Raw genomic sequence first — 18,724 nt, 5'->3', positions numbered from 1 at the left:
ATAACTGACAGTCTCTCAACATAATGGTTTCTTTAAAATATGTACAAGAGATAGAAAACAAGACATAATTAAATTAAAAAATAAGTTAAAATACAGGAAATTTTCAGTAATTAACATGAAAGTAATATAAAGTAGAAACAATGGTCTTCTGTACAGTTAGTAAAAGCTACAGTCAATTCTAGATATTCTATGTCTACCTTGAAAGAATAAACAAGCCAAATATAAAATTATTAAATGACCTGGGAATAAAATTATTTTGCAAATGGAAAAGTATGTTGGAAAAATACAAGGAGATAACACAAATTGTTAAGACTATGCAGAGAACAGAGTGTTCAGCCCTTCACATTTCCAAAGCTGAACACTCTTAATTAGACAGTCCTAGAGAACTGAGGTAAAAGAAGGTAATCTATAGTTTAACTTCACTTAAGAAAATACAGACCTAAATGTTTAATGGTTTATTTGATGGGAAAGAAAACAACAAAAACAACAAAAAACAACAAACAAAAACAAACCCTAAATGCAAATCAACATATAGAGTTGACTAAACTTCCTCATCCTACTAGTTACTGAACAAACATTGGGTCTTCAGTACCCTTTTCAACAGTTAAGAGACATTTCTCCAGGAGAGAAATTTACAGTTAGCTCCTGCTATCCTGGAAATCTAACAGCATTCTTATTCTTCTCACACTACTTCCAAATGATTCTCTATTTCCATCTCCCTTCCTACCTCTCTCTCCCTCTCTTGCTGTAACACATGTATGCACACACACCTCACGCCTTCCCTCTTCCTCTCCATCCATGTCCTTGTCCCCATTCTTCTTCCCCCTATGACAACTCAACATAAGAGACTCTCTTTTCCTGATGGAATGCATGGGGGGAGGAGAAAGGGCAGCATCATCAACACCCTTAATTCTGAGCTGAAACCATGGCACAATGTAAGTACAATGAGTAAAAGTTAAAACACTGCATTAGTCTTGGTCTTCTTAGCATCCTATTTCTACATGGAGTGGATTGGAAAATGCCTTCCTTTGCTCAATCTCCCAATCTGAGAATTTTGTTTAAAAAGTATCACAAACTGAAGTCTATGGTCAATGTAATATGCTTCCATTAAATGTAACAAAGGCAATATACTAAAGTTAAATGAGGGAGATGGGATTCTTGGTAGTGGTGTTGTCTTCTGTCCTTACTATTGTATTGTATGACATTCTATGTTTCTTTTTATTATCTTTTTTATTATTCACCAAAAAAACCACAACTTTTTCATAGTAATCAATATGCTCAAGTGCTGACTGTGGTGATAAATGTACAACTATATGATGATACCATGAACAACTGGCTGTACACTGTGGATAATTGTATGATATGTGAATATATCTCCATAAAATTGTAGTAAAAAATATAAACACAGGTAAAAGTGCTGAAGAAAACATGGAGAGAGGGATATACCCATTTACTAGTGATGAAGGGCAGAATGGTGTAGCCTTTCTGGAGGGTGGTGTGGTGGTTCCACAAGAAGCTATGTGGGAGCCATAATGTCCTGCTGCCTCATTATGGGGTAGTAATTGGAAGAACTGAGAGCAGAGACATGAATGGACATTTGCACACTGGTGTTTATGGAAGCAGTATTCATGGCTTGCAATGATGGAGGTGGCCTAAGGGTACATCAACTAAGGAACAGAATGGTGAACTGTGGTGTATGCATACAATGGAATATTGAGCAACTATGAGAATGAGATGTACCCCGAGGTGAATGGATCAGTGAAGTAGGCCAGAAACAAACGCAAACACTATAATGCCTCACCAGTATGGACTAACTACTATGGGTAAACTCAGAATTGAATCTTAGAGCACAGCCTAACAGGGAAATGCTTATAACTGTGCCTAAGAATCTCCCCGAGTGCCCCTTTGTTGCTCAGATTTGGCCCTCTCTCTCTAGCTAAGCCACCTCGGCAGGTGATCTCACTGCCTTCCCCCCTACGTGGGACTTGACTCCCAGGGGTGTAAGTCTCCCTGGCAACATGGGATATGACTTCTGAGGATGAATCTGGACCCAGCATCATGGGATTGAGAACATCTTCTTGACCAAAAGGGGGATGTGAAATGAAACGAAAAAAAGCTTCAGGGGCTGAGAGATTTCAAATGGAGTAGAGAGGTCACTCTGGTGGACATTCTTACACACTATATAGAGAATACTTTGTAGGTTTTAAGGTATTGGAAAAGCTAGAAGTAAATACCTGAAATTATCAAACTCCAACCCAGTAGCCTTGCTCTTGAACACGATTGTATAACACTGTAGCTTTTAAGGGGTGACAGTGTGATTGTGAAAACCTTGTGGATCGCATTCCCTTTATCCATTATATGGATGGATGAGTAGAAGAATGGGGACAAAGACTGAATGAAAAATAGGGTTGGATGCGGGGCATGATTTGGGTGTTCTTTTTTACTTTTATTTCTTATTATTCTTTCTGGTATAAGGAAAGGGGTCAAAAATAGATTGGGGTGATGAAGGCATAACTATATGATGGTACTGTGAACAGCTGATTGTACATCACAGATGACTGTATGGTATGTGAATATATTTCAATGAAAGTGAATTTAATTAAAAAAAATAGATTGGGATGATGAAGGCATAACTATGTGATGGTACTGTGAACAGTTGATTGTACACCATAGAGATTGTACGGTACATGAATATATCTCATTAAAACTGAATTTAATTTAAAAAAAAGGTAAATCAACAATGGGGGAAGGAGGGGAATGGAATGTTTTGGATGTTCTTTTTTATTTTAATTTTTATTTTATCTTTTGGAGTAATGAAAATGTTCAAAGATTGATTGTGGTGATGAATGCACAACTATATGATGATACTGTGAAGAACTGATTGTATACTTTGAAGGATTATATGTTATGTGAATTTATCTCAATAAAATTGCATTTTAAAAAAAAAGTATCTGACAAAAACACATAAGCTGATGAAGAAGTCAAAACAGCTAACATCAGAACTCAGTTTCTAAAAGGACAGATTTTTTTTTTCTGTAGAACTCCTTCACATAATTAGTCACTAATGCATCAATGGATGCAGAAATCATGGCCAGGAAGAGACAGTTAAGTGAGGGTCTTTGTTGCTGGGCTGCATACATGAGTGTGAATGACACGTAACAGTAACAGAAAATGAAATACTTTCATGTGTACTCAACAGATACAACTCCTTAATTAAATCAGAGGCACATTCTTGTCTAAAATGTCTTTAAACTTCAAGCATATATAGTTTCTTTTTTTTTTTAGATGCGAGTGTTTGTTTTTTTTTTTTATAAAAGAAATCGTACATTCGATTGTTCACAGTACCATTACATAGTTGTACATTCATCACTTAGATAAATCCCTGACACCTTCATTAGCACACACACAAAAATAACGAGAATAATAATTAAAGTGAAAAAGAGCAATTGAAGTAAAAAAGAAAACTGGGTACCTTTGTCTGTTTGTTTGTTTGTTTCCTTCCCCTATTTTTCTACTCATCCATCCATAAACTAGACAAAGTGGAGTGTGGTCCTTATGGCTTTCCCAATCCCATTGTCACCCCTCATAAGCTACATTTTTATACAATTGTCTTAGAGATTCATGGGTTCTGGGTTGTAGTTTGATAGTTTCAGGTATCCACCACCAGCTACTCCAATTCTTTAGAACCTAAAAAGGGTTGTCTAAAGTGTGCGTAAGAGTGCCCACCAGAGTGACCTCTCGGCTCCTTTTGGAATCTCTCTGCCACTGAAGCTTATTTCATTTCCTTTCACATCCCCCTTTTGGTCAAGAAGATGTTCTCCGTCCCACGATGCCAGGTCTACATTCCTCCCCGGGAGTCATATTGCACGTTGCCAGGGAGATTCACTCCCCTGGGTGTCTGATCCCACGTAGCGGGGAGGGCAGTGATTTCACCTTTCAAGTTGGCTTAGCTAGAGAGAGAGGGCCACATCTGAGCAACAAAGAGGCATCGGGAGGAGGCTCTTAGGCACAAGTATAGGGAGGCCTAGCCTCTCCTTTGCAGCAACCGTCTTCCCAAGAGTAAAACCTATGGTAGAGGGCTCAACCCATCAAACCACGGGTCCCCTATGTCTGTGCAACCATCGAGGTGGGGTACGCCAATACCCCTGCATTCTCCACAGGCTCCTCAAGGGGGCACTACATATTTTTTTCCTTGTTTTTCTTTTTTTTTTTTACCTTTCCTTTCTTTTTTAAATCAACTGTATGAAAAAAAATTAAAAAAAAAAACATACAATAAAAGAACATTTCAAGGAGACCATAACAAGGGAGTAAGAAAAAGACAGCTAACCTAAGATAAGTGCTTTACTTCCAACCTGTTCCTACTTTACCCCAAGAAAGTTACCTAATATAGCAACATTTCTGTGAACTTGTTCCTACTATATCCATCAGAAATTAACAGACCCTAGTCATTCCTGGGCATCCCCAGAACGTTAAATAGCTTATCTGTTCTTGTTGGATTATTGTTCCCCCTTCCTTAATTGCTCTCTATTGCTAGTTCCCCTATATTCTACATTATAAACCATTTGTTTTACATTTTTCAAAGTTCACATTAGTGGTAGCATATAATATTTCTCTTTTAGTGCCTGGCTTATTTCGCTCAGCATTATGTCTTCAAGGTTCATCCATGTTGCCATATGTTTCACGAGATCGTTCCTTCTTACTGCCATGTAGTATTCCATCGTGTGTATATACCACATTTTCTTTATCCACTGATCTGTTGAAGGACATTTGGGTTGTTTCCATCTCTTGGCAATTGTGAATATTGCTGCTATGAACATTGGCGTGCAGAAATCTGTTCGTGTCACTGCTTTCCGATCTTCCGGCTATATACCGAGAAGTGCAATAGCTGGATCGAATAGTAACTCTATATCTAGTTTTCCAAGGAACTGCCAGACTGACTTCCAGAGTGGCTGAACCATTATACAGTCCCAACAACAATGAATAAGAGTTCCAATTTCTCCACATCCCCTCCAGCATTTGTAGTTTCCTGTTTGTTTAATGGCAGCCATTCTAATCGGTGTGAGATGGTATCTCATTGTGGTCTTAATTTGCATCTCTCTCATAGCTAGTGAAGCTGAACATTTTTTCATGTGTTTCTTGGCCATTTGTATTTCCTCTTCAGAGAATTGTCTTTTCATATCTTTTGCCCATTTTATAATTGGGCTATCTGTACTATTGTCATTGAGTTGTAGGATTTCTTTACATATGCAAGATATCAGTCTTTTGTCACATGCATGGTTTCCAAAAATTTTTTCCCATTGAGTTGGCTGCCTCTTTACCTTTTTGAGAAATTCCTTTGAGGTACACAAACTTCTAAGCTTGAGGAGTTCCCATTTATCTATTTTCTCTTTTGTTGCTTGTGCTTTGGGTGTAAAGTCTAGGAAGTGGCTGCCTAATACAAGGTCTTGAAGATGTTTTCCTACATTATCTTCTAGGAGTCTTATGGTACTTTCTTTTATATTGAGATCTTTCGTACATTTTGAGTTAATTTTTGTGTAGGGGGTGAGGTAGGGGTCCTCTTTCATTCTTTTGGATATGGATATCCAACTCTCCCAGCCCCATTTGTTGAAAAGACCATTATGACTCAGTTCAGTGACTATGGGGGCCTTATCAAAGATCAGGCGGCCATAGATCTGAGGGTCTATCTCTGAATTCTCAATTCGATTCCATTGATCTATATGTCTATCTTTGTGCCAGTACCATGCTGTTTTGGCAACTGTGGCTTTATAATAAGCTTCAAAGTCAGGGAGTGTAAGTCCTCCCACTTCGTTTTTCTTTTTTAGAGTGTCTTTAGCAATTCGAGGCATCTTCCCTTTCCAAATAAATTTGATAACTAGCTTTTCCAAGTCTGCAAAATAGGTTGTTGGGATTTTGATTGGGATTGCATTGAATCTGTAGATGAGTTTGGGTAGAATTGACATCTTAATGACATTTAGCCTTCCTATCCATGAACATGGAATATTTTTCCATCTTTTAAGGTCCCCTACTATTTCTTTTAGTAGAGTTATGTAGTTTTCTTTGTATAGATCTTTTACATCTTTGGTTAAGTTTATTCCTAGGTACTTGATTTTTTTAGTTGCTATGGAAAATGGTATCTTTTTCTTGAGTGTCTCTTCAGTTTGTTCATTTCTAGCATATAGAAACATTACTGACTTATGTGCATTAATCTTGTATCCCGCTACTTTGCTAAATTTGTTTATTAGCTCTAGTAGGTGTATCGTCTTTCTCAGGGTTTTCCAGATATAAGATCATATCATCTGAAAACAGTAACAGTTTTACTACTTCTTTTCCAATTTGGATGCCTTTTATTTCTTTGTCTTGCCGGATTGCCCTGGCTAGCACTTCCAGCACAATGTTGAATAACAGTGGTGACAGCGGGCATCCTTGTCTTCTTCCTGATCTTAGAGGGAAGGCTTTCAGTCTCTCACCATTGAGTACTATTCTGGCTGTGGGTTTTTCATATATGCTCTTTATCATATTGAGGAAGTTTCCTTCAATTCCTACCTTTTGAAGTGTTTTTATCAAAAAGGGATGTTGGATTTTGTCAAATGCTTTTTCAGCATCTATTGAGATGATCAATTGATTTTACCCTTTTGACTTGTTAATGTGTTGTAATACATTGACTGATTTTCTTATGTTGAACCATCCTTGCATGCCTGGAATGAACCCCACTTGGTCATGGTGTATGATTTTTTTAATGTGTCTTTGGATTCGATTTGCAAGTATTTTGTTGAGGATTTTTGCTCCTATATTCATTAGGGAGATTGGCCGGTAGTTTTCCTTTTTTGTAGCATCTTTGCCTGGTTTTGGTATTAGATTGATGTTAGCTTCATAAAATGAGTTAGGCAGTGTTCCATTTTCTTCAATGTTTTGAAAGAGTTTGAGTAAGATTGGTGTAAGTTCTTTCTGGAAAGTTTGGTAGAATTCCCCTGTGAAGCCATCTGGCCCTGGGCATTTATTTGTGGGAAGATTTTTGATGACTGATTGGATCTCTTTGCTTGTGATGGGTTGGTTGAGGTCTTCTATTTCTTCTCTGGTCAGTCTAGGTTGTTCATATGTTTCCAGGAAATTGTCCATTTCCTCTACATTATCCAGTTTGTTGCCATACAGTTGTCCATAGTATCCTCTTATAATTTTTTTAATTTCTTCAGGATCTGCAGTTATGTCACCTTTTTCATTCATTATTTTGTTTATATGGGTCTTCTCTCTTTTTGATTTTGTCAGTCTAGCTAGGGGCTTGTCAATCTTGTTGATCTTCTCAAAGAACCAACTTTTGGTGATATTTATCCTCTATTGTTTTTTTTGTTCTCTATGTCATTTATTTCTGCTTTAATCCTTGTTATTTCTTTTCTTCTACTTGGCTTAGGATTGGTTTGCTGTTCATTTTCTAGCTTCTTCAGTTGATCCATTAGTTCTTTGATTTTGGCTCTTTCTTTCTTTTTAATATATGCATTTAGTGCTATAAATTTCCTCCTTAGGACTGCTTTTGCTGCATCCCATAGGTTTTGGTATGTTGTGTTCTCATTTTCATTCGTCTCTATATATTTAGCAATTTCTCTTGCTATTTCTTCTTGAACCCAGTGATTGTTTAGGAGTGTGTTGTTTAACCTCCAGGTATTTGTGAATTTTCTAAGTCTCTGATGGTTATTCACTTCTAATTGTATTCCATTGTGGTCAGAGAATGTGCTTTGAATAATGTCAATCTTTTTAAATTGACTGAGGCTTGTTTTATGTCCCAGCATATGATCTATTCTGGAGAAAGTTCCGTGAGCACTAGAAAAGTATGTGTATCCTGGTGATTTGGGATGTAATGTCCTGTATATGTCTGTGAAATCTAATTATTTATCAGATTGTTTAGGTTTTGAATTTCCTTATTGGTCTTCTGTCTGGTTGATCTATCTATAGGAGAGAGTGATGTGTTGAAGTCTCCCACAATTATTGTGGAAACATCAATTGCTTCCTTTAGTTTTGCCAGTGTTTCTCTCATGTATTTTGTGGCACCTTGATTGGGTGCATAGACATTTACGATTGTTATTTCTTCTTGTTGAATTGCCCCTTTTATTAGTACGTAGTGGCCTTCTTTGTCTCTCAAAACATCCCTGCATTTGAAGTCTATTTTATCTGAGATTAATATTGCTACACCTGCTTTCTTTTGGCTGTAGCTTGCATGAAATATTTTTTTCCATCCTTTCACTTTCAGTTTCTTTGTGTCCCTGTGTCTGAGAGGAGTCTCTTGTATGCAACATATTGATGGTTCATTTTTTTTGATCCATTCTGCGAATCTATACCTTTTAATTGGGGAGTTTAATCCATTTACATTCAACGTTATAACCGTGAAGGCATTTCTTGAATCAGCCATCTTACCCTTTGGTTTATGTTTGTCATATTTTTCCCCTCTGTCTATTAATATCCTTTATTGTACCCATACCGAATCTCTTTAGTACTGAAACTTTCTCCAAGTCTCTCTGTCCTTTCTTTCCTTCCCTGTCTGTAGGGCTCCCTTTAGTATCTCCAGTAGGGCAGGTCTCGTTAGCAAATTCTCTCAGCATTTGTTTGTCTGTGAAAAATTTAAGCTCTCCCTCAAATTTGAAGGAGAGTTTTGCTGGGTAAAGTATTCTTGGTTAGAAATTTTTCTCACTCAGAATTTTAAATATATCGTGGCACTGCCTTCTCGCCTCCATGGTGGCTGCTGAGTAGTCACTACTTAGTCTTATGCTGTTTCCTTTGTATGTGGTGAATTGCTTTTCTCTTGCTGCTTTCAGAACTTGCTCCTTCTCTTCCGTGTTTGACAGTGTGATCAGAATATGTCTCGGAGTGGGTTTATTTGGATTTATTCTATTTGGAGTTCACTGAGCATTTATGATTTGTGTACTTATGTTGTTTAGAAGATTTGGGAAGTTTTCCCCAACAATTTCTTTGAATACTCTTCCTAGACCTTTACCCTTTTCTTCCCCTTCTGGAACACCAATGAGTCTTATATTCGGACGTTTTATATTATCTATCATATCCCTGAGGTCCGTTTCGAGTTTTTCAATTTTTCCCCCATTCTTTCTTTTATGCTTTCATTTTCCATTGTGTCATCTTCCAGGTCACTGATTCGTTGTTCACCTTCCTCTAGTCTTGTACTATGAGTGTCCAGAATCTTTTTAATTTGGTCAACAGTTTCTTTAATTTCCATAAGATCATCCATTTTTTTATTTAGTCTTGCAATGTCTTCTTTATGCTCTTGTACGGTCTTCTTGATATCCTTTGTATCCCGTACTATGGTCTCATTGTTCATCTTTAGTTCTTTGAGTAGCTGCTCTAGGTGCTGTGTCTCTTCTGGTCTTTTGATTTGGGTGCTTGGGCTTGGGTTATCCATATCGTCTGGTTTTTTCATATGCTTTATAATTTTCTGTTGTTTTTGGCCTCTTGGCATTTGCTGAACTTGATAGGGTTCTTTTAGGATTTGCAGACCAACTGAAGTCCTTATTTCTAATTTATCAGATCTATAGCTTCGTGGAGTACACTTTCTCTAACTAACCAGCAGGTGGCGTCCACGAGCCACCTGTTCTCCACAAGCCAGTTCTCCCCTGCTTTGCCTTTGTGGTGAGTGGGGAAGTGAGTCTTGTGGGCTCCAATTGGTGTACCAAGCTTGCGTGTGTAGTTGGTGTTGCCCGCCCTGTATATGGGGGGTGTTTCTGGGCAGTCAGGATGGGGGGATGGCTGTAACAATCAAATCTCCCTGGTGATCCTGGAGTTTTAAAGCTGCTGCAATAGTCTAATCCTTCAGTTCAGTCCTGCCACAGTTTGTCTCTGCCACTGACCCACAAGTCCTTGGTATTGGCGTATGGCTCCTGAGACTTGCAAGTGGGCCCCTCTTCCAGGCTCTGCACCCCCTGGTCTTCTGTTGAGGGATGACTGTGGTATGTCACAGGTGAGTGCCGTCCCCCCAGGGCAGTTCTGGGCTGCTGGGCTGCGCAGGGAGGCTCCCAGTCTGCTGAAATGATGGCTGAATTGGGCTTTGTTAATTCACACTGCTCCACCTTCCCAACTCTGGGACAATCAGTTGAGGTTGCAGGGAAGGCTAATGTCCACGCCCAGTTTTGTGGTGTGTGCCTGTTATTTGAAGCGCTTCCGTCACACTGGGTTGTGTGGGGCAGCTCTGGGCTATGGGGCTGGCGATGGGCAGGAGTGTTTCCTGTCCACCAGGATGATGACTGTGAGCGGATACCCCCCTTTTCTTGGGAAGTTGTGGTGTTTAGTGAATTTTCTCAGCCACTGGATTATTGCCTTTTGTCTCAGAGCTCTCTTAGTTCTGCTCTTGTCTTGACCTGCCCAAATTGCAAGTCTTTGAAGCTTTCTGTATTGGGCTTCTTAGAGTAATTGTTTTAGAAAAAGAAAAAAGGATTAAAAAAAAAAAAAAAAAAAAAGGGCCCTCCTCAGTGATCTAATGGGTTATTGAAATGCTAAGAGACAAAGCAATTAGGGCCATTAAGGAAAGGTCCACAGGGCAGAGAGATCAGCTTTTCTTCGGGATTTGCATATGAGCCTCAGGGCCTAAGCTCTACCGTTCCCCTTTCTATGTTCACTAGAACTCCAAAAATCCTCCGCTTTTATTTTGGAGTTTTTCGTGTTGTTTTTTTCTATGCCTGTCTCCTCTCTGCTGGGCTGGCTGCTCTCAGATTCTCTGGTGTCTGGTCTCAGTCTATCTATGGTTGGAGTTTGGATCAGTAGAATGAGTTTCCGATAAGGGCTGCCACTGCAGTTCTCCCTTCTCCTTCCCGGAGCTGACAGCCCCTTCTCCCACGGGACTGAGCCTGGCAGGGAGGAGTGCGGGTCCCCTGGCTGCAAAAACTTACAGATTTCGCTGATCTCAGCAGTTCCACATTTTCATGAGTGTTGTACGAAGTATGCCCAAAGTCAGATTGCTCTGTGGTGTCCAGTCCACGCAGTTTCTGGCTTTCTACCTACTTTCCTGGAGGAGTAACTAAAACATACAGCTCACCAGTCTGCCATCTTGCCCCGCCTCCGCGATAGTCCCAAGCATATATAGTTTTAATGCTCACATTTACTTTCTTTAATTACCTTCAAAAGATCTTGTGACATCAAGGGCAGAATTAGGTTCACTCCATACAAAACAACATCAGCAGCTGATACCGATCTGTTTGCTGCTTGACCTGGCTCATGTCCTCTAAACACTTCATCTATCAAAATAAAAATAATGCAGTCTTACATCTGTAACATCAATAAATCTATAAAGTTGAATAAATCACTTCTGAAAGTGAAAAGACATTCAAGCCCCAAAGCCAAAATAAACCCATTAGTGGATAATAAAGAAGTCTGACAACTCTTGCCACTGTTCCTATAAGTTTGAAAGCATTTCAAAATATAAAGTTTAAAAAAAAAAAAAAAAAAAGGCAGGAGGAGGAGAGGAGGCTGCATAAACTGGCAAGAGCCACCATCATCCTATTTCTAAGTGTATATTTCTATTATAATCTCTCCCTTTAAGAAGATTATAGAATATTCTGGAAATGTGGACTGCCCCATCTCCTTTCTTTTATTATATACTGCCCAATGGTGGAATCTACTGTAGTATTTAAATAATTGTAAAATATAATAAAATTATTATTTCAGGAAAAGTTATTCTGAAAGTGCATAAGACAGTACTTTCTAGACCTGGTAGCACATCAGAAACATCTGAGGAATTTTGTTAAAATAATGGATTTCTAGAGTTAGTAGGTCTGGGAAGGGAGCTGGGTGTTGTGACAGTAAATCACCTAAATGTACGTATGTCCTAGCTCAAGCTCTGAACACTGAGCCACATGTTACTCTGGGTACAGGGTTCCTAACGTGGGGTTCTTACAGCCCTGGGAAGACTATAGAAGACTTGCACGGGTCCATGAAACAGCTAATAGTGTAGGTGAAAATTTGGGGATTGGTATAATATACATTTCCAGAAGAGAGGGTCTAAAAGTACCTCAGGTTTTTAAAGGACATGTGATTTATAAAAGTTAAGAACTCAGCACAAAGTATAAGAACCTCTGATTAAGAAGCCCCTACCTAAAGGACCCACTGGATATGGAATGACCCTGGATGCGGCGCTGGGCCTGGAGGCAGAGTGTGGCAAAGCTTTGGTAAAGATTGAGCTCAGTGAGGAAAAGTGTAGAACTGCATTTGCCAAACTATTTCACCTAGGTAGTCTTAGTTAACTGCCAGGAGAAATAAAGCTTTTACACTATGAGTTCATAAGTGCTTAGCAAAGGGCAGATATTTTCAAAACTGTTGTGAAGTAATTAGAGCGAGTGAATCATTAAAGGAAGCAGAGAAAGAACAACCATCTGTTGGGAGCAATGATAAACTGAGATGCTAGAGCACCCATCTTTGAAAAAAAATCCTATAAGGAAGCAGTCAAAAGTGTTTACTATACCAAGGTCTGCACAATATATGAAAAGAAACTCAAGGTAAGATTCATTTTTCTCTTATAAAACAAGGGACCTATTTTGTTTTAAGGTAAGATGGCAGTGGTTTGAGAGGAAAGTGCAGGAAAACTATACAAGTAAATGAGGTTTTAATTTCTAATTAGGTTCTTACCTGTGATAACAACTATCTTTTGCCAAGTGAGTGCAGGCACCATGCTAACTAGATACTTTATGGCTGATGCTTAAAACATTTTGAAAGGTACTTATTATCAAGCCCATTTTTCTCGTAAGTGAAGGCACAGGTAGGCTGAATGACTTCCCTAAGTTCAGGCTGTCGATGAGCTATTGGGCTAGGTCTTCAGAGTGGCCTGTCAATTCTAGAGGTCAGTGTTTCCCACCCCAAAGGGGTTCCCAGGCTGCACTCCATGAAGTGGTAGGTTTTCTGGTGTGGGCGCCTCAGAGGAGGTAGAGGAATAGTCAACACAGAGTAATTGTGAAGGGTATGTTCTGGAATCACATGCTGGATGTGAATTCCAGTCCTGCAACCTACCAGCAAATATCTGTGGGCAAGTTACTTAACATAGCTCTGCTCCAGTTTCCTCAACTGTAAATGAGTATAACAATGGTACCTACTTCATCATGATAAGAATGAACACTGCCTGGCATTTAATAAAAACTCAAAAAATGTAAGATATCATCATCATTATTATCATTATTATTATTATTATTCACAGAGGAAAGCCAAGCAGGAAGGGCTGTTGGTTCACCACCCTCACTTCAACCAAAGAGATTTATTTTTTGTCTATTTTGTAAACTGACCTTCCTCATGGGATTTCACTTAAAGAAAACATACCTTTGCTTTAATAAAAACAATGACAACACCAACAATACCCATAAAACAAAGTTTAAAAACCACCACAATGCCCCATACCAGTATCACTGAAATCGATGAACTCTTTTGATAGGAGGTTAGTAAGAAGCTCCATGATGAGAAGCAGGTCTTGGTACTGTTCTTCCTCTGCTGTAACATCTATTCTTTGCCTCCCTAAATTATTCTTAGAATATACTTGCAACAAAGTAAGGCAGGCTTCATATAAGTTCATAGCTTTGGACTGTAAGAAAGCACACATAAATATGTTTCAAGGTAAACGTAGTTGAGAAATATAGATATTAAAGAAATTTAAAATTATACTCTAAATAAATTTATTCTGAATTCCAATAGTAGCTCTAATACTTGTTTTAAACTGTATTCAAACATTTACAATAAGGCAAAATCTTGCATTAAGATTACAGATATGTTTAAAATATTAGCACAAGTTTTCTAAAAATAAAATCTGACATCCAAATTTTTCTTCACTCAATAATACATACCAGAGACAATAAGATTTTAGCAACAGAACTGCTTTACTTCTGCCATTCAACTTTGTGCATAACACCTATTATTTCAAGGTTTAAAAAAGCACAGAGTACCAAATAGTGGTTTTAAACATAGAATACATTCTAGCTGGTCTGCCCACTCATTAATGCATCTGTGACAGTAATATTTATAAAATACCACCTTACTTTTGGTCAGGTTCCTCTGACCTAACAAAAACATTTTACAAATAAGCAACCCATATTAAATGGTTATATGATAATCTGATAATAAATACAAATACATTCCTTCCAGGCTATTTTAAAACAGCTATTTAAAATTATATAATGCAACAAAGATAATACACCTTTTCTTCCTGAACATATGAAAATTTTGTGTCTTAACATTCATATGACTTACAAAACAAACATAAAATGCCAATTTTAAATTTTAGGCCCTAGAGTTCTACCACAGAGAAACTAGTTAAAAATTTCTATCAAAATCTGTTTTGCATATTTCTCCTTTGAAAATGAGCTTGACTGAAAGATATTAGCTAAGAGAAGTTATTGATTATTAACATTTTTCAGGGTGAGAATTTATATTCATTCACTCTACCTTTCTTTGAATTATGAGTTCTTTTGAAATCAGTCTTTCCTAAAAGTCTTTTGGAGGAACAAAAATATTATTTCAGATAAGTTATTACATTTGAAGTATCTATTATTTTATGATAGCTTAAAAAAATTTTAATCCTAAAGGAATAAAATCAGAAACTGCTTACCTCTCCCAGATAGCATATTTGTTTATGTGCAACTTCAACAAAAACTTCTATTATGAGATTTACAGTCTCTGGGGTATTTTTGTAAACTTCCATCAATCCAATGCAATTGGTAAGGAAGTCCATTAAAAAATTAAAAAGGATTGCTACATTGTCTATCTGGGTAGCCTCGGCAATGCCACAGAGCGCCTCCAACGTGGCAGTGATTTCCTGCTTGACTTCCTCTTGCTGACACATCTGCTGGAAGTTTTCCTGATTTATTACTCTTAAGAATCGCTGCTGAAGTGGCTGAAGAACCTATAAAAATAAAGCATGAATTTTCTAAAAGTTCAATTCATCAGCTTTATTTCTTCAACTTGGGTACATATTCACTTTAAAAAATATCTAATTGTTGGCAGCAGGACAAGCACAGGAAATAAAGCACATTTGAACCAAAATTTTACAAACCCCATTTTGAGGGTTATCATAATATCTGACATACATTAAAAGAAAGGACACACAAATTACTGAATGCTATTTCTTCAGTGCCCTTCAGAGGACTCCACTATACCTTTCCAATGCTTTCCAAATGGCTAGCGGGACGGTGGGGGCTGCTAAAGAAATCAAGCCTCTACGGCAGGGATCGAGAAATATCTTAGACTCTGCAGGCCTACAATCTCTGTCCCAACTATTCAATTCTGCATTTGTAGGGTAGAAGCAGCTACAGATGATCTGTAAACAACTGAGCATGACTATGTCTCAAAACACACTATTCACAATAGCAGACAGCAGGCCAGATTTGGCCTGTGAGGTATAGTTTGCCAACCTCTGCTCTACAATGTCAAGACCGACACAAAGTTCCTGTCTGTTTTATTTCCCTTTCCCCAATTCCTCTTGGCATAGAATGTTACTTCAGATAGTCACTCCTACCCTAGAAAAAGTGTGAGTACTCATATTCATGAAGATAATGTCTTAATTCTATTTAAAGCCATCTATATGATAGTACAATTGTTTAAACTAGAAATATAAAGTCATCTTGGTTTCATTTTGGTTCTGAAGTCACAGATGGTTGCCCAGTTCCCAGACATTAAAAGCATTCCACTCAAGGAATACAGGCTGACAACCTATAAAGAAGTGTAACTCTTGGTCCCCAATTTAAATCTTATTATATAAAGCAATGTGTCCATGGTGGTTAACCTGCATCTCCTCGTTCAAGACAGGGGAATGCTTCACTGGTTTTTAAGGAAGAATTAATAGAAGTTAAGGCTTTCATTTGAGGAAAAGAATTTCTGTAGCAGTGTAATGATGAGTTGGAGAAACTGCCTAAATGGCAGAACACATGATAATATTCAACATTACCACATAAGTAGGTATGGACAAACATAAGTTAATACTTGTAAAATAATAAGCTTTAATCTATTCATTAGGAAGGAAAATATCAGAAAAGCTATTACTAATATACTTAAGTCTCCATACATTATTTCATAACAGTAGATCAAGCAATTACAGGGATATACAAGAGGATGCACTCAAAATAGAGGGGACAGTTACCTCTGTCCAATACTGCTGTTTGGTCTCTGTGTCCATGTGTGCAAAACCTCCTAAAACTAGGGCCTTCATCAGTGTCCTCTGCACAGGACTCGACAAGAAATTAAGAGGCGGACTTCGTCTTGCAAACTGCTTAGCTAAATTCCACCAGTTCTCACACTGAATTACTAAATTTGCCCTATAGGTAGAAATAATAAAACATAAGATTATTAAATGTACACTAACAAAACAAACATTGAAAGCAACTGGATCTAATTAATTTTGTAACATGAGTATAGTAAACTTGATACAGACTTTTGGAATCAAACAGGCCTGTGCTCGAATCCCGCTAGTTATATGACTACATAAATTATATTTAATCTCTCTTAATCATCAGTTTCCTAATCTGTAAAATGGGAATAATGCTAGGAATAACAACAGGCTTAAATCTCAGGGCTAAGACAATGTGATATTTACATGCAATGCTGCATATGAAGTGCCTAGCACAGTATAAGATCCAATAATCAGCAGCCAACAATAGTAACAATAACGATATTCTTAGGTATTAAGAAAAATAAAAACATTTCCAGAATTTGCTGTAGAAAGCATTAAAAATTTTACCTTGGAACATTCCAGTTTAAATATCAGTTTTTCTCATCTTTAAAATTGGGATAATACTAATAGAATGGCTGAAAACCCAAATGAGATTATTCTAGATGAAAGTGCTTTCAAATTTAGAAATTACTAAGTAACATTTATGTGTTACTCATAATGTTCTTAAATGCTGAACCCTGGAACAGTCAAAGCAATCCTCAATTTTCCCTTAGGAAAGCACCAGTTGCATTTTTATCAGCAGCATGAAATCATTTTTAAAAGCACAGGGCTCCAAAAAAATGTACAGTTTATCTGGACTCAGGACCATACAACTGTTTGCCAGTTGAAAAGACTACACTAGAAAGCCAAATGAAGTTTAACACATGCACACACATAATATACACACACACTCAAATATGCCTCCCACAATTTGCTTACCTTTCTCTTCTTTCAACCAAAGTAACAAGTAATTGTACGGTGTCATTTGCAAGGTCCTGTTCACTACTCCATACTGAGAGGTTACTGATGACTTTTTGTAAGAGGTAGCCAATAATCCACTGAGAACCCTCTGTATCTGCTCCAAATGCTGTACTGAATGGCAGACTTATCTTAAGAGAAAACACAAATTTGCTTTTTATTTTTTAACCTTTTTCCTTGTGAAATATAACATGTATACAGAAAAGTGATAACTTTCAAAGTACAATTTAACAAGAAGTTACAGAACAAATTTCAAAAAATGTTACGGGTTAAGTTCTACCATTTCAGTTATTTCCTTCTAGCTAGAACACAAATTTTTGAAGGTCAGAAAAAAAGAGCAGCTGAAAGAAAACCCATTAAAAAAAAAAATCAAACTGAAATTAGCATCCGAAGTACTGCTTATGTCACATCAATTTTACAAATGTATTATTCATTTCCATTAAATCCTCAACCCTCTCCTATTTTCCATTGTGACTATCCTACCTACTTTCATTATTCTCAAGTTATTAACACACCAAGATGATATATACACCAAATACAAAGAACATAAATTAACCCATCACCAAATGGTTATCTCTAACTTAAATTTGTTAAAATAAACGGAATCAAATGCTGTGCTCTAAGAAGTGATTAAAATGGCACCTATTCACACAGTTCTCTTCAATATGAAAGATGTTCAAGTTTTCAAGCAGTTATAATTTCATAAAAAATCTTCAAGAAAAATGTACCCACTCCTACAGTTATCATCAAAATTCCAAACAAAGTAAAACAGTTTTACATTCTGACCTGATCATACAGTTTTTCATCCACCAGGAGATAAGTCTTTGCCCAGCGTTTTAGAAACCAAACAATATCTTTCCCCATTTGGGGGCTTAGTAGATGAGTTAGATCTGCTCTTATTGCTCGAGATTCAACTTCTGAAACTCTTAGAATGGCAGATAACAGCCTGTAGATATAAAACAGAATTCATATATTCTTTTAGTTATTTACTGGTTGGTTAACCATATATTATTTTTAAGTTCTTCTATGTTTCTTAACTCTGGATTTAGGTCAGGCTATACTTAAAAATTTCACCAATATGGTTTATAAACCAATGTGCCCCATTTTATTACTGACCTTTCAGGAAGCAGGACAAGACAAAGAAAAAGAAGAAAGTCAACACCTGTTTTAAAAGTGCATGTGCAAATCTTAGCATTACAGTCTAAAGAGAATTTTCATAACGAAAATGAATACATAAAATTAAATGTTCAGAGTACATGCTAAATTCTTTCAGCAGTCCTTCACTACTTAAAAATCCTATGGCTAGCTGTTTGTTTTTTATCATGGTCATGTTAGAGTGTAGGATCTGGGAAGTGACTTATTTAGAATGTTTTGAATATCGATTTTTGTCTGATAGTCCTACTTACTTCTCAAACACACTTGATATGTTTTTATTTTAAAATATAATTTTCTTGCTAGAAAAATTCCCTACCTAGTGCACACCTTGTCATTTCCTACACTAAACAATTCATATGGCTGTGTGATTTCAATAACATATCATAATACTGCAGATAAGTAAAAATGTCTGTTCTGGGAGTG

The 18,724-nt window shown here is 37.3% G+C and overlaps 1 protein-coding gene across 5 annotated transcripts in view; it reads right to left on the bottom strand.

Annotated features, from left to right (window-relative positions):
* XPO4 (exportin 4) overlaps window positions 1-18,724 on the bottom strand; it is a 131,378-nt gene that overhangs the window by 8,429 nt on the left and 104,225 nt on the right. For all 5 annotated transcript variants that reach the window (XR_005211088.1, XM_037800003.1, XM_037800004.1 and 2 more), the window contains 6 exons: window positions 17,933-18,092; window positions 17,108-17,277; window positions 16,100-16,274; window positions 14,573-14,866; window positions 13,372-13,552; window positions 11,107-11,225 (listed from right to left, as the gene is read on the bottom strand). Coding sequence is in view for 4 of the 5 variants with exons in the window: in XM_037800003.1 (XP_037655931.1) it covers window positions 11,107-11,225; window positions 13,372-13,552; window positions 14,573-14,866; window positions 16,100-16,274; window positions 17,108-17,277; window positions 17,933-18,092 (1,099 nt within the window). In the remaining variant the exon portion in view is untranslated. The remainder of the gene's footprint in view (window positions 1-11,106; window positions 11,226-13,371; window positions 13,553-14,572; window positions 14,867-16,099; window positions 16,275-17,107; window positions 17,278-17,932; window positions 18,093-18,724) is intronic.

This window comes from Choloepus didactylus, chromosome 12 (assembly GCF_015220235.1).
Source record: "Choloepus didactylus isolate mChoDid1 chromosome 12, mChoDid1.pri, whole genome shotgun sequence".
In the NCBI taxonomy this organism is placed as follows: Eukaryota; Metazoa; Chordata; class Mammalia; order Pilosa; family Megalonychidae; genus Choloepus; species Choloepus didactylus.
The sequence above is the reverse complement of the archived record's forward strand: the minus strand, read 5'-3'. Positions and strand labels throughout refer to the sequence as shown.